Here is a 22781-nt window from a genome sequence, read left to right as displayed (position 1 = left end):
ACTGAATGGTCTAACAAGTGATATGTATTCATATTATGTAAAATTGCTAAAATATTAAGAAAAATTTATTTTCTTCAAGTATAATTAGCTATCGTACATATCCACTTTTAGTAAGTAATTGTAAACATTAAATCAAATTGTCTGGAAAGTATATCTTGAAACGAAATCAGGTTGTCAAGTGTATAAACGTATCTTTATCCCTAGCTTATATTCATTACGCTTTATTTTGAAATTATATTTGGTGACTTCATTTTTGTCAGAGCTGTGGCATTATGTGTCATAAGTCGTGAGTTTGTGTTAACAGCTAATAAATTATGAATTTAGTCGTAATTGTGGCTTTATACAACAACTAATAACAACTTAATATAATTAATAATCCAACATGCATTAAGCATACGTGGCCTTACTACTAAAAACACCTAGGTGGTAATATTAAGAATGTAATAGGATGTGATAGGTCCTATTTTAATATCAGACTATCAATTCGTTGATGGTGGATCTGTCCATTTTTTGGAGTATAAATTACCACGAAAATATCCCAAAAGTTTACAACTGTTCATTGTATATCCTGTATATATCATATATTCCCTTTCGAAAGAAGCAAGGAGATTTTTTATAATAATAATATAATAATTATTCAAACAGATTACTTAACTAAGAATTAAACTATGAGCAACAATATTTTAAACAGTTCGACCGCTGGCCAATTTTATAATGATTTTATTAAAGTTTAATATTCTTACACAAGTATATCATTTTAACTATCACATGATTAGTCTTTTTACTATATTAAATCTTCTAAGATATCTCAAGTTAGTAGGAAAATAAAACGTTTTAAACTTAAACTAGGGTGAGAATACCTGTAGATCATTTTTTATTTACACATTTCGCCCTTTAGTTTTCCCTTTTTGCTGACAAATCATTCCGAAAGGCAAGCATGTAGGAATTTTTTGTATTCGGCCGATGAAAACAAATATCAATCTATATTCTATATTGGATCGAAAAATTTTGCTTAAATAATATTAGAGATTTATATATGTGAATAAAGCCGAGCAATCTAAAGTTTTATAAAGTTTAACAAAATAGTAGATCTTGTGTGGATTATCATTATTTTAGGTTAATAAGTCCGATTTCTAAGTGTCTGGGAATGCAAAGAAAACTAGATTCATACTCTAAACGAGGTTGCAATCAATGTAAGCGGGCTCATACGAAATGTGATGAAGTTCGTCCAATCTGCGGCAGATGCAATAATAGGTTCATAAACTGCGACTATAGTGGACGTTTTAAAATGAAAACTATTGATGCAAAACGAAAGTTCCGTGATTCAACTTTTAATACCATGGATGGACCTAAACTTTCACGAAATAGTAGCGCGGTTAAAGGCCAGGAAACTATGTTTCAAACAATTAGATTAGATAAAAGAAGAGTTTTGTTTGAAAAATATGATCCATTACAAAAGGCACCTATACCCCTACCGATACCTAATAAAAAGTCAACTATAAGTACTTTTAACAAGGCAGCAACTAAACTCCGAGGTGTCTCAAATGACATAGTTAAGGCCAATCTATTAACACAACAAAATGTAATAGATTTTCAAAATTCTCCCAAAACCGATACTAATATTCAATATTTAGAAACACAAAACTTTATTATCAGCACTGATACTGGAAAGAGCGGCGCATTTGATACTGGCACTTCTTCAAATTCAAGTACTCCCAACACAGACATCACTAAGTTTGAAAATACTTTCCATTTTCAAAATAATTTTTCGTCTAGCACTAGTCATTACTTATCTTATGAGATTGAAGCTATTGTGAATGAATCTAATAATGCAAATGATTATGTCCATGATGATAAAATAAACGGTCTTTTATTTATTCCTCAAAGCGATATGCTATTATTAAACGTATTAAATTTTGATCATGACACAAAACCATTATCCAGCATTTGCTATCCCTCACCATTATTTCCAGATAATAATGAAGCAGTATCAATTTATGAGACTGTTTATAATTTTGGTATGAGGCCAATATTAGAAACTGATCCTCTACTTAAAACTTATATCCAGAATTACAGTGAAATAGACGTGATAAATTCTATATCCCTGTATAATGAATCATTTATGGCATTTTGTTGGAAAGTCATTGTTGCCAATACTGCAGATGGTATACTGAAAATATCTCCAGCAAAAAACTTTATTCATCATAGTGAATCTTTATGGGAATTGATGTCACAGTTTCCCAGGATTCATCAATCATCCGTATATTTGGTATCCACAATATTTAAAAAATATTACCATAGAAAAAAGAATTCAAAAATGGCAGATATTTGGGATAGATATGTCCGAATGCCCAGCTTAAAAATATGTTTAAATGCAATTAATAAATTGACAGATGATTGGTATGTGGAAAATAATATAATATATATGCTACTGTTTTCAGCATATTCACTTGGTACTTATGATTGGGGTAAAAGTGAAGGATGGAGAATCCATATATGTGAGATGATTCATTGTTTACAAGTAATTAGTCGATGGACTAAATTGGGTAGGCCGAATTTTCTTAAGTTTGAACAATCATTAAATGCTCTTTATTCTATTTATGTGCCATGGATTATGTATTTGGAAAAATATGCATTACTATTAAGTAATCGAGGCGGTACATTTTATTCCGTTGAAGATATTGAATTTCTTTGTGATGAACTTTATTTAAAAAAAGATAAGAAGACTAATTTTGTAATGGTTGGAGGAAAATATAGTTTGATATCTGGCTCTGTTATTGAATTTGATGTATTGTTCAAAGAATTACATAAATTTGATGCGTTTGTAAAAGAACGGTTCCCAGGTAAAAGTATTGCAGGAACACATTTACTTAAATTAAAATTAACTAACGACGACCAAAAATTAACACAAGAGATGTTTAAAATAGGTTTGGCATTACAATCTAAGCTAACTGGAATTTCAAAAGAATTAGATTACGCTGATATGTTTAAAGATATTGAAGATGCTCACTACAAGGAATCATTAATCAAGAGTAATGAGGTAAGTATTCTTGGATTGTCCATCTATATTCGTTATTTTTTACTTAATGAAGATATAGACAATGAAGAATCGATAATATATGATTTAAAAAAGTTATTAAACATGTGGACCTCTATTTCAACTGATAGAGATATAGGAGCTATAACACATTGGGCTTTAGTAATTGGCATTGAAATTTGTCTAGCAATGGGCAATAAAAAATTATTTGACAGTTTTTTGAATGCATTTAAAAAATGTGAATCAACTGTAAAATATCATGCAATTCATAGAGGGGTTAGAAAATTCAAGATGATCGAAGAATGCTTGTCAAATGGAGATTTTGACGGCCTTCTCGGCCGAATGTTTGATTTGCCATTTTGTTAAATAAAACTAAATACATATAGACTTCAAAGTAACTAATGGACTTCTTTTATTTATTTATTTTTAATTTTTTATTTTATGATTACATTCAAGTAATTTAAACAGATGGTCACTAAATAATGTCAATAATTTAGGATGCGGATATTTATAATTATTTAATAGTCTTCTCGTATTAATCGAGTCTGGTTAGTCATTTTAAATACTTCCTACAACGGTAATATTTACGGTGGATCTTGTCTACATAATAATATTAGGAAGCGAAGTAAAAAAATATTGTTGATAGTGAATATATATACAAAAAAAAAATGTTTAGGTTAAAAAAATTCAAAAAAAAATCAAAAAAAAGCAGGATAGTGTAGTGTAACTAGAATGAATAAAATTTAATGGAGTTGGGGTGAAGCGACGAATAAAAAAATGATGGATTTTTAATATTCACTATCAATGTGATGGTACGCGGTATAATGTTACAATCAACGCAACTTGGCGTTTTATGAGACTTCTATAAGCTAGAAAATAGGAATTAAAAAGTAATTTAAGTTTAATTTTTTTTTAAAATGGGATATCAAATTTTGGATCAACCAGTTGATCTAATTTATTTTCTTTTACAGAATTGTATAACAAATTCAATTGGTCTAAGCCTTTCTTTACCATATGAGGTTTATTGGTCGAATGTTTGTCTAATAATGATATATATTGATCAAATAAATCTTTATTCCCCATTGTTAAAGCAATATTTGCACCAATAGATAAGGTCCAATGTGAAGATACCCCTATGGAATCTACAATTGGCATTGAATACCAATATTCTAAAACTTTTTCTAAAGAGGATGTAATTGAATCAGGATTATTCTTATCTTCATTTAGGAAAAAAAATCTTAGATATAAAGAGATTATTAAAGAACAAATTTTATTACTATTTCTCATGGATAATCTTAATTGTATATCTTTAATATTTTTTAGTATCTTACTAATATCTAGATCTTTATTAATTTGATTCAATTCATCAGATAAAATGCAGCCTATGTTGAATAATTTTTGATTAAGTTCCTCTGAATTGTTTAATAATTTAAATTTGATAATATTTGCACCTGATAAGTTTATATTATAATCATTTTTCAAAGAGATATTAAATTTGAATAATTTAGCAAATAAATTATTGTAATCAATAATATAGCCAGTTATTAAATTAAATTTCCCGTCTACCAAGAAGCAATTATTATCAATTAAATTTGAATTATTATAATCATTTAAAAAAAATGATGAAGTTAGAAAATAATTTACATCATTTATGGAATCAATTGCACAACCTTCGTTGCTTAAAAGCAAGGCACACATTTCAATATAGGGTAGCCATAATTTATAATACTTCAAGATTAATAATAAGTTTGGATCTATGGAATCAAAAGAGTATTTATCGATTTGAAAGCATTCATTAATCTTCAACATCATATGAATCATTTGTTTAAAATGTGATCTCCAGTTTAAGTTTTTAACCCAGTCGTAAGAGATTAAAGAGATTCCAGTGAAAAGTATCAAGTAAATTAAATTGAAATCAGTTTCATAATTATCTATTAAATGATTTAAATGATTTAAACAAATTTGTAAAGTTGGTAATTTTATGTATTTATCCCAAACTTCCATTAATTTTAAATTATTAATTGATTGATAATAAGATTTCATAATTATGGAAGTTAAATACCTTAAGATATGAATCAATGCGGGAAATTTTGTTACATTTAATTGGAAAAAACTTTTAAAAGTTAATAGAATTGTTTCAACGGGGAATAATTTCATGGGGCCATCTATTGATGAACCGATGAAAACTTTCCAATAGAATAATAAAAAGTTTGGATCATTAAATGAAACTTTATTAGAAATTGAATCCTCATCTATTGAATTTTTATCTTTTGCGGAAGTGTTCTCTACGGAAGTATTACCCTTTGTAGAATCATTATCCTTTGAGGAATTTGTCTTTATTAAATTATCCAATTCATTAATATTAATATTGTTATCTATTAAAGACTTCAATAAAGGATCTTCTTTCAATAGCGTGGTCAAATCATTTTCTTTAATCAATTGAATAGTCTCAATTATATCCGAATCTTTTAAAGTAAATGAGGAAAGAATTGAATCATCGACTTTTAAATTATTAATATTGGAATCCAAATTCAAAAGATTTAAAAGATTAATATCTCTTGGAGGGAAAAATACTCTTGGGTTCGGTTTTACAAAATAAAAAGGTTTCAGAATATTACCATTTTTTTTCATATTTTTATGGGAATTATCGTTATTACCTAAAGAGGAACTATATTCGTTGTTTGGAAGCTGGATTGGATCTGCCTTTGGTAAGATAAGAGAATAAGTGGGCAAGTTTTGCTGTTGAGGTATTAAATTTGTGGGAGACGTTGTAGTTATAGTTGTTGTTACTGTGGTTTGATTATTATTTGCCAAGGGAGTAGTGGTCATGATATTACTATTTGATTGATTTTGGATATCATTAGTCAACTCTTGTCGTACAGAAGGTCTTGAATTAAAAGTATTGAGAATGTTATTATGTTTTGAAGTGTTATTGTTTTTTGAAGAATGTTTATTGGATGCAGATCTCTTGATAGTTGTGGTTGTAGTGAATGTATGATTACTACTTGAATCTTTATTGATTGTATTTGAATTTAAATTTGAGTTTTGGAAAGTCTTTATGATAAAAGCTGTTTGATAATCACATTTTTTAAAAGTCCTCTTACACCTATCACAAACTGGTTTGGTCTCATCACATTTTGCATGAGCTTTTTTACATTGCAAGCATCCATGCTTTGAATATGTGAGTCCTTTTTTCTGGAAATGCATAATAATGATAATAATAATAAAAAAATTTTGGTTGTATTATACTGTTATTATTTATTTTTAAATTTTTTTCAAAAAATTAGTAGGGTTTCGGACATGTATGAAATACAGATATAATATATATGTGAATTAATAATGATATTTTTTTCTTTTATATAATCTATTATTAATCTGGGAACGGAGTGAAAAGAAGAAAACAAAGAAAAAAAATAGCAGATAAAAAATAAAAAATAAAAATGAGGTGTGTCTCCGAATATATATTAAGCTTTTTTAATCACACGGTTATTTGGGGGAAAAAAATATAGTTATTAAAGAATCTTTATTTGTTTTGTGTATAAAAATAGTATTAAATCCAAGCAAGCAATAATGGGAATTATGGAATAGGTAAATTTAGCGCGAAACTATTTTGAGAAGATGAAAGGAATTGGAAAATATTATAAATACTTAAACAATAAAATAAAATATCTATCTTTTGATTCTAATCTTGTCTATTTCTGTTACTCTTAGTGTTTCTTTTTTGTTGTGATGTGGTTCCTTTATTTGATTTTATTTTGCGATTTGTCTATTTTATTTCTAATTTTCTATTTCTTACTTCGATTGCCTTTGAAGTATAAATTCTAAAATTGTTTAATAATTAAGTAAGAAAAAAAAAATACAACTAAATATACTAACCTTACTGAAGAAAAAAAACATGGAAAAAAAGGGCATGAAAAAACAAGGAAAAAAAAAAGATTTAAAGGAGCAAAATCACTCAAAATAGAGAGAGTTGCGTTATAATGAGAGATTAAAAGTAAAAAAGAACAAGGAATAAATCGGAGTAGGTTGAAGTAAATAGATCAGCAACTAATGAGATAGATGCAAGAGCAATAACAACCTCTAAATAATAACAATAATAATAATAATACTATGGCAATATAGTGATGAAATGGAAAATCCGATGATGATGGATCTCATTTGAGATTCGAATTAATCTTGAATAACAAATAAGTTTCGGCAAAATATGATCAGACAAGTAATCTTTAATTATAGCATTTGCTTTTCTAAGCTGTGATGATATTGAATATGGATAATAAAGGTAATAAATACTACGACTACTACTATTTCTCTTACAACGATAGAACCAAGAAGTATGATAAGTTTGGTAATCTATAAGCACAAGAGAAGCTTATTGATGGTTCTTGTTTATTGTAGCATTTTCGTTTCCGTTTCTGTATGCAGTTCCTAGTTTTCATTTGCCCTTTTACATTACTATTTCCTAATTGGATCACCATTCCTCTTTGCGCCTGCTATTTCCCCTTACGTGAGTGATCTTCCCTCTACGGGAAGATCATTCCCTTTTCAGATGACGATCCCTTTTCGCGTAGCATGTCTCACGGATTAATTACTATACTAGGCTATATTGTGAGCTGCTTCGCCTCTTTCGGACCATGCCGCTGCCACGGGCCGTTCTCCACCGTCATCTAGCTCTTTGTGGCATCCCGTCCTGTGTATCGGTAGCTACTACATGCGGTAATTTCCAAACCCGGTACAGGATCCGAAGTAAAATACATACCCGCACGGGGCAACCCTCGAGGTGTCAGTGCGTGGTGCACGGAATTTGGCTGCTCCGGGCAACGCCCGTCGTGAGCCGTGGGCCGACGTGATTACGTCACCACGTGTTACGTAACGATAGCTGTTGGAAATTGAGTCTCGAACCGGAGGCTAATTTCCGAGTTCGCTCTATTCCGTTGGTCCGCTCTATAAGGGCAATTCCCTGAACCCTGCGGGTTTATCTCCCGCATGGATTCTCACACCAGAAAAATAAAAAATTAAACCCTGAGCTCAGTTGCATGTTCACCATGTGTCTCGGAATTCGGACGATATTTCCCCATTAGTATAGCATCGATCGTTCTAATTAGACACCTATTAGTTTTTTCACGACCATTCTGGTCTTATCTGCATATTACGTCATTGCTTGAAATATTTGGGCATTATTGCTTTGCAACTGTTTCTTAGTTGGATCCCATAACGGAAAGATGCTTCTTATTAACGGATTCCTGTCACGTGTGATATGCTTTTTTTCTCTTTTTTTCTCTTTTTTTTCCCTTTTTATATCAGTGTTTGATTAAACAATTGATGTTTAGAGTGGTAGCGGATTAATTTACCTAATTAGGTATCTTTTTTCGTACTCTTTTATCTCACGAGCTTTTTTGTAATGGAATTGATTTACTTATAGTAAATGGAATATACGTAATACAAGGAAAAATGAGAAAAAATTAATTTGGTCACGTGGTAACAACTTTGCAATACAGAATTCATTTCTTAATTATTAGATTCAAGAATAGATCTTAAGAGTCCTTAAGTACCATGTTACACAAGTGTAAAAATTAATAAATATCACATAGCGTGAGCTACCCTAGTCACGTGTATAATCAGAATCACGTGATAACGGAATGAACATGTAAATCAACAAATAAATGAATCATGAATATAAATTCTATTTAAGAATCTAAAGCTAAAAGAATAAACTAGAGGGTTAAAGTAGAACAAAGAAGTAAGAACTAGAAAACAAAAAGAATGAAATACAAAAGATGGAAGTGTATAGTGAACAAATCGGAACGTAATAATAATAATAGTTAACTTACATAGGCTCAGGTATATAGTTGTATAGTTTAATAAACAGTTGGTATTAAACTAGCAGCAAAAAGATATACTACTGAGAGTAACAAAGCTTAAAATTGTTATGGTTGCAAAAATTCTCCGATACGGGGAGTCGAACCCCGGTCTCCACGGTGAAAGCGTGATGTGATAGCCGTTACACTATATCGGATTACTATTTGTTAAAATTTTTCTTACAAGTTCTAGTAGTTAGCATCATTAAGGCATATTTATTGTAGTGTTCTATTATTTTTTTTTCCATAAACTGAAATTTCCTAGATATTTTCTCCATTTTAATGCCTTGTGACATACAATTCCAATTTGAGCATTTCCTACTTGGGTGAACGATTCCGGTAAAAGAAAAGAAAAAGAAAGTTCCTAGATCTATCATTTTCATACAATCGGCATTTAAGGTTCATCTCTCTTACGACTCATTGGTGCGTTTCAATTTTCTTATAGACTACTGCCACGTAATTTTCAACTACCGTATTTTTTTGGTTTTCAAATTTTTCATTTTAGTTTTTTTAGGTTATAAAGGACAGGGTGTACAAACTTGAATGTTAATATGCCCGTTCCTATACTGTCGTTCTTTTATCTATTAAGTGCAACTCTTACTGCCAGCCGTTTCTCCTTCTTAACATTCTTTTACTTTACTTAATGTACCCAATCATCTTTAAACAATGATATCTTGTGAAAAAAAATTTAATTCTTTCATCTACCCCTAGAATTAATTCCATTTGATCTACTAATAAATTCTTCTTTCTTCATTGTTTTTCTCTGACCTCTCTATTCGTATTAGTTTAACATCTGAATAGCTTTTTGTACTTGATTTATTGATTTATTTATTTGTTTATTTGTTTATTTGTTTGTATTTGCATTTGCATTTGTATTCGTACGTGTTAGTAATACCTAGAAGCAAACATGGAAATGAAATCGTTTAAAAGACATATTGGAAATCATTATCGAATAACAACTTTGATATGCATTATAACTTTTTACTTTATATCTCACTGCTTAAAAGAGGGCAAAGATCCCCGAATATATGAAGAACTTTCAGATACAAACCAAGACTCCTACCTACAGGATTATATCATTTCACCTGCTTCCAATTGGAAAAGTAATTTATATTTAAATAATAAATTATCAAATGATGTTCAAATTCCAGATAAAACAATTTCAAAGGAAAATACAAAATTAGATTGGAATGCAAGAAGAAAATTATTAAAGAAATCTGGGAAACCAATTCTGAAATCCATTTTCCAAAAATTAATTATCTCTTCTTCCTCATCAGGCCAAAATAATATCCAACTAAGTCCAAACTGTCCTATAAAACGCCCTGTGGCTTCAAAAAGTATAAGGGAAGACGAATGGGAATATCTAACATTTAATAATTTAAACCAATGTCTTATCATTGATGATACAACATTACAAAATTTGAAGACAGATCATCAAAATTTCCTGGAATCTCTAAACATCTTACAAGATTTGCCAATTAATATGTACTATGGTAAAGGTATAGTTCTGATAGGAGGCGGCAAGAATACCCTATTTGCGAGCATTGTTGCAAAATTTATTAGAGATCAAGGGAATGAGATCCCAGTTGAGATATTTATACCGCCAACACCCCAAAAGGACTCTTTGTCAAATTTCGATTTTAAACAATCTGAGTCAGATTTCTGTAATAAGATTTCCAAAGAATTAAACACAAATTGCATTTTCATCTCAGATATAATTGATGAAGAAGACTTCCACTTGCCAGAATTGACTGAATCTACTACTTTATTATTAGCATTATTAACTTCTTCATTTGACGATACTTTAGTATTATCTCCCAAAAATTTCCCTTTGAAACCATTAGATACAATTTTCCAATTAAAACCTTATCCTGAAACAGGTTTCATTTCATGGCCTGGGTTTTGGAGGCGTGCCATTCATCCTTCTACTTATGATATTATGGGTAAACAAATCAATTTTGACAAAAGAATTCGAATGTTTTTAGATGACATTACTCCTCCAAAAGTTTATACATCTGAAGAACAGAAAAATGCTACTTTTAAAAACAGTATTCCGCTTCATGATCTAGAGGGAACTTTGCCAGATCCCGTCACTTCAGGTTCACAATTTTTAATCAAAAAATCAAAAAATATAGATACTATTCTATTAGCATTATATTATTCTGTAAATGGTCCTTCATGGTATTATATATTATGGTATCAAAAGATTTCTCCACATAGTTCAAAAGATGAATTAACAATAGCAGCTCATATCTTGGATAAACCATTTTATCAAGTGAAAGCTACACCATTCTTGGACGGTATCGTTAAAACAAAAGAAAGGCCAATGTTTTCTTCAACACTTTATCACGATTTCCAACAAGATTTTGCATTTTATACATTTGCAAAGATGAACATTAAAAGTACTTATGATTTGAAAGATTCAAATGATATTCAATTCGATCCTAGCTATACTTATGAAAAATTTTCCAATAATTATATGGATGTTGGTTGGGAAGCTATTAGAAATGGGAATCATTTAATGTTTGCTCATAGCAATTTATTTGACGGAGATCCTAAACTTTTAAAAAACAGAAAGTTATTAATTGATGATATTTCCAAGGAACCTTTACTCATGACTTGGAATATTGCTATTTTTGAGAAACAAAATATTGAACTGGAGAGTTTTAAAACTATGCATGAATATCTTTGCGAAAAAGCTTATTATTTTGATTATTTGGAAGACGAATACGTTGATGAAACAAATGCTTTGCCAGGCATGTGTTTATTTATAAAGCAAAGATTGGATTTTTTACAATCAAGTGCAGATGATGCTAAGAAAACGATAGATGCTAGAATTAAATTTGAAGAAAAAATGATGGAGTATGATAAATTGAAAAATCAATTATCTCTTGAAGATAAATTAATAAAAGCTAGAATTGAGAAAATTCTAAGTACTAAAAGACTTAGAGAAAAAGAAGTTTATTTCAAAAAGAAACCACGTATTAATTTGAAAGAAAATGGCACTCCTGATTGGGATAGTGAACTTTTTTTCGAAGAAATTGAGGAAAGTTCAGTTACAGATTTAGATGCAGAAAAGGACGTCGATGAAACAGCAACTGTAGATGAGTTGATTACTGAGGAAGAAATTGAATTCCAAAAACTTCAGGATCTTGAAGAGGATAAAAATGGTGGTAAATTTGCAAAGATGAGGAAAAAAAAGTCCAACATTCTTGAAGGAAGTTTTAAACATAAAAAAGAGCAACCACCAATTTTTGGTATTGAAAGAAATGGTAGGTTAGAATTGGTGAAACTAGACGAAATGCTGGAAATCATTTTACTTGATTCAAAAGTAAAATTTGATGCTCAAAATAGAGGAGCCATTAGAGAAAAAGATGATCTCAGTCTCTTTAACGATATTGATAAACAAGAGGAAAATTCGGATCAAAAAATTGAAGGAACTGGGGTTAAGGGAGCTCCAAAAAAAGATGGCAAGCTCAATCTTAGGGATGATCCAGTTATGCAAGAATTAGTACGAAAGAAAAAGCAAGAACTAATGGAAGAAAATAAAAGAAAAAACGGTGTGAATGTTATTAAATATGCACCAATTCCAGAAGGGCAGGATGTTCCTAAAGGTTTTAATCCTATGGAAAAGGCAGCTGTTAAGAAAAAGTTAGAAAAGGATTTAAAGTTGAAGAATAAATTTGTAGGGAGACCAAAAGGGAAAGCTGAGTTGAATGCACCTACTTCTCCTGAAGAGACAAAAGGTAAGATTTCAACAAAATATAACAACTTCGAAAAGAGCTAACTTTTAAATGGTCTTTTAGAAAATGAGATTTTTAATGCTTTAGTTTAAATGTTTAAATTATTCTTTTCTTTTTTTTATTTTGTTCTTTTTTTTATTTAGAAACTTATTACGATATTAAGTAATTAACATGCTAATTGATTTTAAAAATTCGTTTAAGCCGCGCAAAAGTATGAATGGAATTTTTAAAAAATAAAAAATAACACTAATTAAAAGAACACTAAGAAGAGAAAATCCATTTGTCAAGAAAACTTTATTTCAAATCTTGAAATAATGAAGATAGAGGTTAAAGGTATTTATCCTGTATTTGCTTGGAAATGGGATATTCCAAATGATAATCATTTTATCCAAAATAAGGAGAGAGAATTAGGGATTGATTATTCTTCTGGACACAATATGGTAGATGAAGATGAAGATGTATGTGGTATATGTCGATTTAATTATAATAGAACATGCCCAAATTGTAAGGTTCCTGGGAAAAGATGTCCATTAGTTGTGGGAAATTGTTTTCATAATTTCCATGTTCATTGTATTTATAAATGGCTAGACACAACTACTTCTAAAGGTCTCTGTCCTATGTGTAGACAAGAATTTAAATTAAAAGAAGGAGTTGCATTAAATAAATCTCAAGAAGATGTTTTTAAATCCTTAGAACTTAAACAAGCTCGTCAACGATTCGGGGCGTTTGATGAAGATGTTGATGTGGACTTGAGTGGATTTATCAACGAAGAAGATTATGGTGTTGTTGGTGAAAGAGAAGTGGGGCAAGGTGCTAATGGGTCGAATGATGGTGGATTAGCACAGGATCCAACAATGGTGGTTAGATAAGTTGTAATGCTGGATTACCAGATGCTAAAAGATAAAAACATAAAAAGAAAAAAATTCGGAAAACACTCACTACAGTATGTGTCGAGTGACCATTGGAGAGAAATTTTCTGAATGTACGTATTCGAAAAGTGCTATGGTATGACTTAGTAGTGATAAAAAAATTTAGGTGATCATAAACTCGCTAATGATTATAGGCTTGGCCTTTAATATCGATAGAATTAATAATATGTTACTTGGTAAAGTATATACGATAGCTTTATTTGCACTAGATTTTGCAATACAAATAGCTTTTATAGAAGTATTAAATAATCAATGGATTTATCTAAAATTTGTAATTGACCAGGTTTATATTATTAAATACATCGTGACTTTATATTTCTCAAAACATTAAAACAAGTCCGATATTTTTATAATGCAATCAATGTTTTATGTAAAAAAAGAATTTTGTTGAAATTATACAGTTTCAGAGTCACTGTTATAAGTGGTCAGTAGTGGGGGAAAATTATGAAGCCCGTGACATACCTTTTTGCGTTGCAAAAAAAAAAATTTAATATGCTTTCAACCAGAGTCGAACTGACGATCTCCACATTACTAGTGTGGCGCCTTACCAACTTGGCCATGAAAGCATTTCTTAGTTGTGTTGTAGACGAGATCGACTTTATACTCATTTACAAGCTGCTAACTAGAAATTATACATAACACTGAGCAACTGCTAGTTGCATACCTGTGAATATCTGTTCGATGCATAATCTTTATTAGTTAGCCAGCATTACTCAAACTGTGCACTCCTACCCTTGTAAGTAAGTGCTGGAATATGATTATATCATTTTCTATTAAGTGGTAAAAGACTTTTATCACGTGACTTATTATTTAAAATGTGTTTTTCTTATTATATCGAAAACACTATTTAAGAAATATATTCATTTTAGTTATAGTATTTACTATATATTTATAAATAAAGTAATCGTCTTTACATCTTAAACACTGTATAACAATGTCTAACTCTCTTGAATCCCAGTAATTAGATTAGCTAGTATAACTATTGATGATAAAGGAAATATGCCACCAACAGGATACATTGAAAATATTGTTGATACCATAAAGAGTATTAAAAGAAAAATGTCATACGTTCAGGACAGTCAAGGCAATGCAATCAATGCAATTCATTTTTGCATTTTGCCAAAAACTTTCCAAATACTCTTAGGCAATATGAACAACAATAGGATGAATGTGGAAAAATACAAAAATAAACTGCCTATAAAATATCAAACTTATCATAATAAATATACCAAAGAGAATAATAGTAATAATATAGTAAGATTTGTTAATACATCAGACAAAACTTCTGACTTTGTGGTTATTGATACTGCATCAGGAATTAGCATGACACCTTTCAAAGAGCAACTAGTTGACTTTACTCCCCTAACAAAAGGAAACCCTGGTCCATCATATTATGGAGTAGGAAATGATGATCAAGAAAAACCAATTTATTATGAAGGTTATGGATTTCTACCGATTCGAGGTGATAATAATAAAATTATCCATATGTTTACATATTTGGCTCCATATGAAGATGCAATAATTTTATCTGCATTCAAACTATGGGAAATAGTTGGATATGGTTTTGAATCTGGAAAATATGACTTTTCAACTGTCAATAATTATAAAATACCAACAAAAATTATGGATCATACAATTTGGGTTCCTACTAAGCAAATAATTGCAGAATATACAAATGAAATTACAAATAAAAAAGTAAGAATAATAAAATCTTCTAAAATATCACTTTTAGAGGCTCACTTAAGACTAAATCACCTACCTACTGTAGCAATACAAGAGTCTATCAAGAATAAGATTTTTAAGGAAAATAGAGTAATTACCACTACAAACTTTAAAATCCCTGATTATTCAGTAAATTCGCAACAGAAGAGTAATCCAGAAGAAACCATTATTGCACGATTTAAAGCTAATGTTACATCTAAAATAGGTTCTACTAGAAATTTTGAATTTGATGAAGATGAGATTAATGAAGCATTTCCTGATGAAGAGTATGAAAATGATACTGAAGGTATAAATAATCTTATGGTAGATGATAAGATAGTATCACAACAGTTGTTAAATGACCTTAATGAAAATGGTGAAGAAGAAACAATGGATACTGAAAGTGATTTTAGTCCTTCTAATATAGATCCTGACCTTATTGACAATGTAAATTTAGATGAAATTTTAGAACAACCTAATGTAATTGAACTTATGGACAATGAGAATACAACAATTAACAGTGAAAACGAAATTAAGAATACAGACACTAATAATGAGAATATTGATGATGATAGCAACAGTAACAATGATAATGATAGCAACAGTAATAATGATAATAAGGACAAATATTCAATGTTAATAAATGACAATGATTATAAAAATTGCAATACTTCAAATGATGAGATAAATAACATATTACCATCTAATGAAGACTCTAACTCAGTAACTGATGAACAGAACAGTTCCAATATCACAAAATACAGATATCGTAATACAGAGTAATCATAATACAACAGTCGATAGAAATGAAAACCAAAACAAAGCAGAATTAGACGATGATAATAATCATGATATAAGAAATGATATTTCCCCCTATTCAAACATTCCAATAACATCAGAAGATGCGAATGACAATATAACTGAAACACATCCTAATGAAATAATTAATGCTAATAGAGAATCAGATAACGCATCTATTATTGAAGATAATATTGATAACTTCAATGAGGACAGTGAAAGTAGATCAGACAATGAACCAGATAGTAGTTCAATAGCAGTTGATGAAAGAGATAATATGTATAAAATACCCAGAGAAGAAGTTGATGTACAGGATAATGAAACAGATAGTACATCAAATAATAATATTATACAAACTAGCTCATCCAGATTATCATTCTCAAAGAAAAATTTACAATCTTTAGCCGGTCACAGAAATAATAATACGAGCAGAAAACCGAATCACAGATTACCAACTTATCTACAAGAAAGAAAGTTAGACCCTGTGATGCCTCCTATAATGCATCCTACTTCTAAAAAACCTCGTTTGCAAAAAGTACGTCGCATTTTACCACGGACCAACTGGCAGAATAAAATAAGATCAATATACTATAAAGAAGCCATTACGAATAATAAAAATTTAAAACAGAGACATTTATCAAGTCATTCAAGAAAGAAGTTGAAAACTTGGTTAAGATGTAGGTTTATGATCCTGATATTCGCTTACCCAAATCAGCTATACCAAAAGATAATCTCCACTGTTATATTATTCACTGTTAAACGGGATGGGACATGTAAGGCAAGGTATTGTGCTCGTGGTGATTTACAGAATCAAGAGTCTTACGGTAATACTGACTCCGCTATTTTAAGTCTTGATAGTCTTAAAATTCTATTATCTGTTGCTAATAATAAGCAATTACACATTCGAACTGCAGACATCAGTCATGCTTTCCTATACGCTACTCTAGATGAGGATTTATATATTAACCATCCATCAGATAAGAGGGTGTATACGCCACTAAAGAAAGCTCTTAATGGCTTGAAGCAAAGTCCGAAAAATTGGAATGGAACTCTAAGAGAATTTATGAACTCTCATAAATTTTATGACACATGATTTGCTCCTGGTCTGTTTGTATCTTCAGATGGTAATAAACTGATTGCTGCATATGTTGATGATTGTATATTAGCAGCAAAGACAGAACAAGATTTGGATGATATGATAACAATGTTGAAGAATACTTTTGAATTAAAAGTTATTGGGATTATGAATGAACATGATATATAGAAACAGATATCTTAGGAATCGATTTATTTTATGAAATGAACAAAGGAATAATAACATTAAGCATGAAGTCATATATTGAAAAATTTAATGAAGATTTTCCACTACTAAAACAGAAAGACCATAATAATAATTTAACAACTGAACAAAAGAAAAATCTAACGCCTCACTTTAGCGAATATAATTTAAATCCAAATGAAAACACACTGTTAATGAATAAAAAAGCATACAAAGAGAGGGTTATGTGTATACAAAAATGTATTGGAAAGCTAAATTACTTAAAAACAATAGGTAGACTGGATCTGGAATTTGTAGTGACTAACCGGTATTGTTAATGGATCGGCCACATTCTCCAATCCATCGATTTTTCTTAAAAATGTAGAATTGTCCTTCAGTCTTTCTTATAATTTACTAATTCTAATTCCTAGAAATTTTGTTCTACCTCCAATATATGGATTTTTAAGCTATTTTATTACAGGCTTAGAGCCGGTTATTATATTTATTTTAATACTTTTCTTGAATAGTTTTTCTAACTTAAATTTTAAGTGTAAGGCTAATTTATCACCTTTATTTAAAGCATCAAGTTCACATTCAGCAGAGGAGTCACATACAATTGATGATTAAAAACAAAAACATAAAAAGTAGTTTCCAAACAATATTTCACCACCAATTCTGGACTTAACATCATATTCAGATCCTAATGAAGCATTTGTAACAACTGTAATTTCATCTGGCGCTTTATTTTCTCGTTTCATTACTAAATTGAGATCTCTCTTAACATAAGTATATTTTATTATTTTTTCAACTGCCTTAATTACTTTATCATGAGTATCCAGAGCAAATCTAGCTAATTTACTAACAGCAAACTCTAAATCTAATCTTCCTCTTGTTCTTAAGTAATTTAGCTTTCCAATACTTTGTTGTAAAAATTTCACTTTAGCTTTATATTCTTCCTTACTTAATAATAAAGGCCTCTCATTTGGATCAATTTTATATTCACTACAATGTGAAACCAAATTTTCTTTTTATTTAACAGTTAACTTTTCTTCAAGTTTCTTCAACTTTAAATCTGTATATTCATCATTAAATTTTTCAATATGACTTCATACTTAATGTTATCTACCCTTGTTCATATCATAAAATAAATTAATTCTGAATTCATCTGCTTTAATATCATCTCTCTTTATTATTACCTCGAGGCCTCTATTCACGTAAGTATAAATTGATTTCAAGAAACTAAGTAAAATCATGGAAGGCAACATTATTCCTCAAAACTTACTACCATTGACCAACCTTGTGGAGACTGAAAAGGGAGTCCGCAAGATGTAAGGTTTGTATATGGTCAGGTAGCATGATAGAAAGTTTGTTAAGAAGGTGTGCTGGAGTATGATTATATCATATTCCAGAAAATATGCATTTCGATGCAAAAGAATTAAGTCACTTATGCAATAATTAAGCTGACTACGGTGAACATTAGCTTGGGCCTCCATTGTTTCTTTATTTGCTTTTAAAATATCAGATGTACGTAAGGAGATTGCTTTAAGTGATTTAGAGATTTCATTACGAGCGGTTATGATGTGATAGGTATCTAACAATGGTTGGTTAGGAACAAAACCGATATCAACTTCAAATGGGGCGACTTTTAGTGCACTCTGGAAAGTATTATTATAAACGAATTCAATATGTGGTAAAAACCTATCCCAATTAGCTTGTACATTCGAACAATAGCTACGTAACAATCGTCCTAGCGTTTTATTGGTGGCTTCTGTTTATCCATCAGTCTGGGGATAATTTGTTGATGACGGTTTTTAACTTTCTGTCAGTATTTTATACATTCCGGAAGTGAACCGAATATCGCAGCCGGTCGGATACAATAGTTTTGGGAAAATCATGTTAACGCAAGACAAATCTATATAACAGGTTGACTGTTTCAAAGTAAGTACGTGGCTTTTCTGTTGCAATGAAGTGGGCACGTTTTGAAAATCGATCGACAACTACCAATATCATGTTCAATTTTTGTGTTCTTGGTTTCCGGTAATCTCGTAATAAAATCGAGTGATATGTCTAACCTTCTACCGGCGAGTATATCTAGCGGTTGTAAGTCACCTTTAACACTAGTTTTTGAACTTCTCAAGTAATATTTTATATCTATTGTCGTCGGTGGCCAATAATATAGCGGGTATACTTTTATTTATTGCTGTACTTTCACCAAAATGACCACCTTGAAGCATACTATCATGATAAATAGCTAACAGATCTTTTCTAAATATTCATGGAACACATACTCTATTTTCATACCTTCACATACCATTTTCGAAGTCTTATCGTTCTAAATCTTTTTTGCGAATTTGAACTTTTTTAAATACTTTTGAAATAAACTTTGATCACTGTCACTAATTCCAGGGTCAGTAATTATACCTAGACGGACTAGAACAGCAGCTGCCCACGGATAATTCAGTTAACCATTCAGTGGGATTTATATTCTTAAGTTGGGAGATGGGACACGCTTCATGTGACAAAATACAATGAACTTCAGCTTGACGACTTGGTGCATCAGCGACAACGTTATTACCACCTTTGATATATTCTTACTTAAAGTCAAATTCACCTAAGAGGTCCAACCAACGAGCTACACACTTCGAAGGTTCTTTCATATTATTATACGATAATAAAGATATGTGATCTGTGCGCAGAATAAATTTGTGGCCATGTAGGTAATATTTGAAGTGATTTAGACTAGGAATGATAGCTAACAATTCTAATTCTCCTACAGGGGTAACGACTTTGTGTATTTGATACTGTTTTAGAGTAGTATCCGATGACACCTTTTAACTTACCTTTGACTGTTCTTTCTAATACACTACCTATTACTGTGAGACTAGCATCAGTAGTTAATCTATATGTATCACCAGGGACAAAAGGGACTAGGACGGGTGCAGAACTTAACTTTTCTTTTAATTCATTAACAGTGCTTACTCGGGCATCACCCCATTCACACTTTTTGGAAATATACTGGATTATTGGCTTGGAGGTCCTACTGCAGCTTTTAATAAAATTTCGATAATAATTCACCATACCTAAGAAGCTTTGTCCTGTTTTAATCGTATTGGGCATTGGGTAATGTTTAATTGCTTTTGTTTTCTCATGCAGTACTGATATACCATCGGCACTTATTGTATGTCCTAAGAATTCAACCGAACTTTGCATGAAGTGGCATTTCTTCTTCTTGCAAATTAAGCGGGTGTTTTTCAATTTTTGTAGTACTACTTGTTGTTTTTTATTTTGAGATGCGATTAAAACATCGTCCGGATACACATACACGTTTGGTAAATTTCCTAACACTTGCTGCATGTATCTCGAGAATGTTACCAGTACATTGCACAGGCCAAATGGCATGACCTTTTAGTGATAATGGCCGAAAAGTGTAGTAAAACCTGTGAATTTTTCAGAGTCAGGGTTCATAAGAATCTGATGGTACCCTAAGTGTAAATCCAGGGTTGAGAAGATTGTACAACTGCCGATTTTTGCGAAGGAGACAGATTATTGCCACTCTTCTTAGGACAATACTTATCAATGTGCCCTAGCTGTTGACAACTGTGACAAACAATACTTGTATAATCAGTACGTCTTCTTTTCTCTGGTCTACGTCCTTTCTCACTTGGTAATGACTCTCTGTGGTTCTGTTTCCAAGCTTTTCTCTTTTTTTTTTGACCGCCCAGTAATCCTTGAAAAGTACGTCGCGTGATTTCCATCCTTTATCTACATCAGTCATGCGTCGTAACACGTGCTTCTTCAGGAAGTAATGCAAGGTAATCATATGTACCCAATTCATCCATAGTTATTTTCTTTGCTTTAAAGTTACTAAAAGTGGTCATGTCAAATGGTGAAGTGTCGCCTTCAAAGTAGACGTTCTGCCAAGTATCAATGCTATCATGCTTTGGTCTAGAACTAGAAAATGCTGTTTCGAGTCCCACTTCGAGGTCTTCGAAAGTGTGGATATCGGCCGCATTGGAGGCATATCAAGCATCTTCACGTCTTATCAAGGTAGAAGTACCCACCGACAACAACCAATGATCTTTGTCAGCAGCATTGCGGATAATTTTCACTGCTAATTTACACTTTCTCCTCCACGCTTCGAATCCTGCACGAAGGTCATTAAAGTTAGTACCTTCGAATTTTGGAACATTTGTACCAAGTTCTCTAATCACCTTGATCTTTTGCATTGCCGTCACCTGCTTACCATCCGCGCTACTAGATGTAGGGTCTACCACAGTGGCCGTTACCGGGAGTGTCGCTTATTAGGATGTGATGATCAATAACTGCTTATTGATCCGGTATATAACTATTGATATAGTTAATTCACCAGTTAATCAATTGTTCGTTTTTCCTTTTGAACATCAAGAAGATCCTTCGTCGACCTACAGTCGCCTCTTATATACCTTTACCCATTGCTGGCCTAACCAACACATCCTGAACCGGTTGGCGCCCAGTTCTCTCCAGTACTATAGTAAGTAGACACCTAGGCCATAAGCCTCCTTGTAGCCCTTTAATAAAGCCACGTAACTAATACACCTGTACAATGCGTCCAACTCGTGACAGGCAATTCCACAAGTCACGCGAGAAACAATATTTTTCCACTCTATGGAAAATGGATATATAATCACATTCCAGCAGCGTCAAACAGTTCAAATGGATAATTGTAATGGAATTGTATCGTATCGTATGTTTCACATCTCATTGGTAGTCTCCAAAGGAGTTATGCAGCTATGAAAAATATTCCTACTTGTCGTTCTCTGTAGTAACCCTACACAACACCGTTACGATTATGATATCCCTTGCAAAATGTGTCACTTTCCCAACAAGCAGAAAATTAAGAAGAAACGATGTTTGAAGACCAATGGTTGATACTTTTTAAAACACATAGTTGCTTTCCTATTTTTTTTTTCTTTTTTTCTCCGTCCTTGACATTTGGCATTTGACACTTTTCCCCCCTGTGCTAGTTTCCAGTAGTTTCCGCCAATTTCCGTCAGTTTAAAACTCATCCGTGCCTATGTATTTGTACCTATAAACTCCCCAATCCCTCAAACGTTGTAATTTTTTTTCTTTTTTTCTCTTTTTTTCCCGTATTACAGTCGCCTTTCCTGTACCTCTCTCACATAAGGCTTCCCCAACATTCTTCCAAAATGCAATTACTATTCCCTAAAAATACAGATTTCATACAAAAAATTCCTTATCTCTACTTCCGTCCCCAATCGGGAGATCTATCTATAAGGCACAACAAATATAACTACAGAGCATATTTATAAAACTAGAAGTATAAACATCACAAACAAGCATCACTCTTGGCAACCCGTACAAACTCCTTGACCTTCTCCAGATCCTTTGACCCGGATTCGTTCTCAACACCTCCGCTTACATCGACACCTGTAATTCCTTTGAGCTTTATTGCCAAATAGA

General features: G+C 31.3%; 9 protein-coding genes and 2 non-coding genes across 11 annotated transcripts in view; 6 read left to right on the top strand and 5 right to left on the bottom strand.

Moving 5' to 3' along the window:
• Positions 1 to 1147: 1147 nt before the first annotated feature.
• Positions 1148 to 3403, top strand: TBLA0A00300 (Zn(II)2Cys6 transcription factor domain-containing protein; the record flags this gene model as incomplete). The annotated part of the gene is made up of 1 exon (XM_004177301.1): positions 1148 to 3403. The coding sequence occupies one exon, from the start codon at positions 1148 to 1150 to the stop codon at positions 3401 to 3403; it is 2256 nt and encodes a 751-aa protein (XP_004177349.1).
• A 546-nt stretch (positions 3404 to 3949) lies between these two features.
• Positions 3950 to 6244, bottom strand: TBLA0A00280 (Zn(II)2Cys6 transcription factor domain-containing protein; the record flags this gene model as incomplete). Its single annotated transcript, XM_004177300.1, has 1 exon — positions 3950 to 6244. One exon carries the CDS (start codon positions 6242 to 6244, stop codon positions 3950 to 3952), a length of 2295 nt encoding a protein of 764 aa, XP_004177348.1.
• Positions 6245 to 8978: 2734 nt separating this feature from the next.
• On the bottom strand, positions 8979 to 9050 carry TBLA0Atrna16E. The gene has a single exon. It is a non-coding gene; the product is annotated as a tRNA-Glu (tRNA).
• Positions 9051 to 9805: 755 nt separating this feature from the next.
• On the top strand, positions 9806 to 12679 carry TBLA0A00270 (uncharacterized protein; the record flags this gene model as incomplete). Its single annotated transcript, XM_004177299.1, has 1 exon — positions 9806 to 12679. The coding sequence occupies one exon, from the start codon at positions 9806 to 9808 to the stop codon at positions 12677 to 12679; it is 2874 nt and encodes a 957-aa protein (XP_004177347.1).
• Positions 12680 to 12949: 270 nt separating this feature from the next.
• APC11 (anaphase promoting complex subunit 11) lies at positions 12950 to 13504 on the top strand (the record flags this gene model as incomplete). The annotated part of the gene is made up of 1 exon (XM_004177298.1): positions 12950 to 13504. The coding sequence occupies one exon, from the start codon at positions 12950 to 12952 to the stop codon at positions 13502 to 13504; it is 555 nt and encodes a 184-aa protein (XP_004177346.1).
• Positions 13505 to 14057: 553 nt separating this feature from the next.
• On the bottom strand, positions 14058 to 14130 carry TBLA0Atrna16T. Its single transcript has one exon. It is a non-coding gene; the product is annotated as a tRNA-Thr (tRNA).
• Positions 14131 to 14563: 433 nt separating this feature from the next.
• Positions 14564 to 16048, top strand: TBLA0A00250 (uncharacterized protein; the record flags this gene model as incomplete). Its single annotated transcript, XM_004177297.1, has 1 exon — positions 14564 to 16048. The coding sequence occupies one exon, from the start codon at positions 14564 to 14566 to the stop codon at positions 16046 to 16048; it is 1485 nt and encodes a 494-aa protein (XP_004177345.1).
• A 292-nt stretch (positions 16049 to 16340) lies between these two features.
• TBLA0A00240 (uncharacterized protein) lies at positions 16341 to 17156 on the top strand (the record flags this gene model as incomplete). The annotated part of the gene is made up of 1 exon (XM_004177296.1): positions 16341 to 17156. The coding sequence occupies one exon, from the start codon at positions 16341 to 16343 to the stop codon at positions 17154 to 17156; it is 816 nt and encodes a 271-aa protein (XP_004177344.1).
• A 206-nt stretch (positions 17157 to 17362) lies between these two features.
• Positions 17363 to 17659, top strand: TBLA0A00230 (uncharacterized protein; the record flags this gene model as incomplete). The annotated part of the gene is made up of 1 exon (XM_004177295.1): positions 17363 to 17659. One exon carries the CDS (start codon positions 17363 to 17365, stop codon positions 17657 to 17659), a length of 297 nt encoding a protein of 98 aa, XP_004177343.1.
• A 2401-nt stretch (positions 17660 to 20060) lies between these two features.
• On the bottom strand, positions 20061 to 20720 carry TBLA0A00210 (uncharacterized protein; the record flags this gene model as incomplete). Its single annotated transcript, XM_004177294.1, has 1 exon — positions 20061 to 20720. One exon carries the CDS (start codon positions 20718 to 20720, stop codon positions 20061 to 20063), a length of 660 nt encoding a protein of 219 aa, XP_004177342.1.
• A 1927-nt stretch (positions 20721 to 22647) lies between these two features.
• TRP1 (phosphoribosylanthranilate isomerase TRP1) overlaps positions 22648 to 22781 on the bottom strand; it is a gene marked incomplete at both ends in the record, with an annotated part of 651 nt that continues 517 nt past the window's right edge. The window contains one exon of the mRNA XM_004177293.1: positions 22648 to 22781. This exon is cut by the window's right edge and continues 517 nt beyond it. Within this exon, the coding sequence (XP_004177341.1) occupies positions 22648 to 22781 (134 nt within the window).

This window comes from Henningerozyma blattae, chromosome 1 (assembly GCF_000315915.1).
Source record: "Henningerozyma blattae CBS 6284 chromosome 1, complete genome".
NCBI classification, from domain to species: domain Eukaryota; kingdom Fungi; phylum Ascomycota; class Saccharomycetes; order Saccharomycetales; family Saccharomycetaceae; genus Henningerozyma; species Henningerozyma blattae.
The sequence above is the reverse complement of the archived record's forward strand: the minus strand, read 5'-3'. Positions and strand labels throughout refer to the sequence as shown.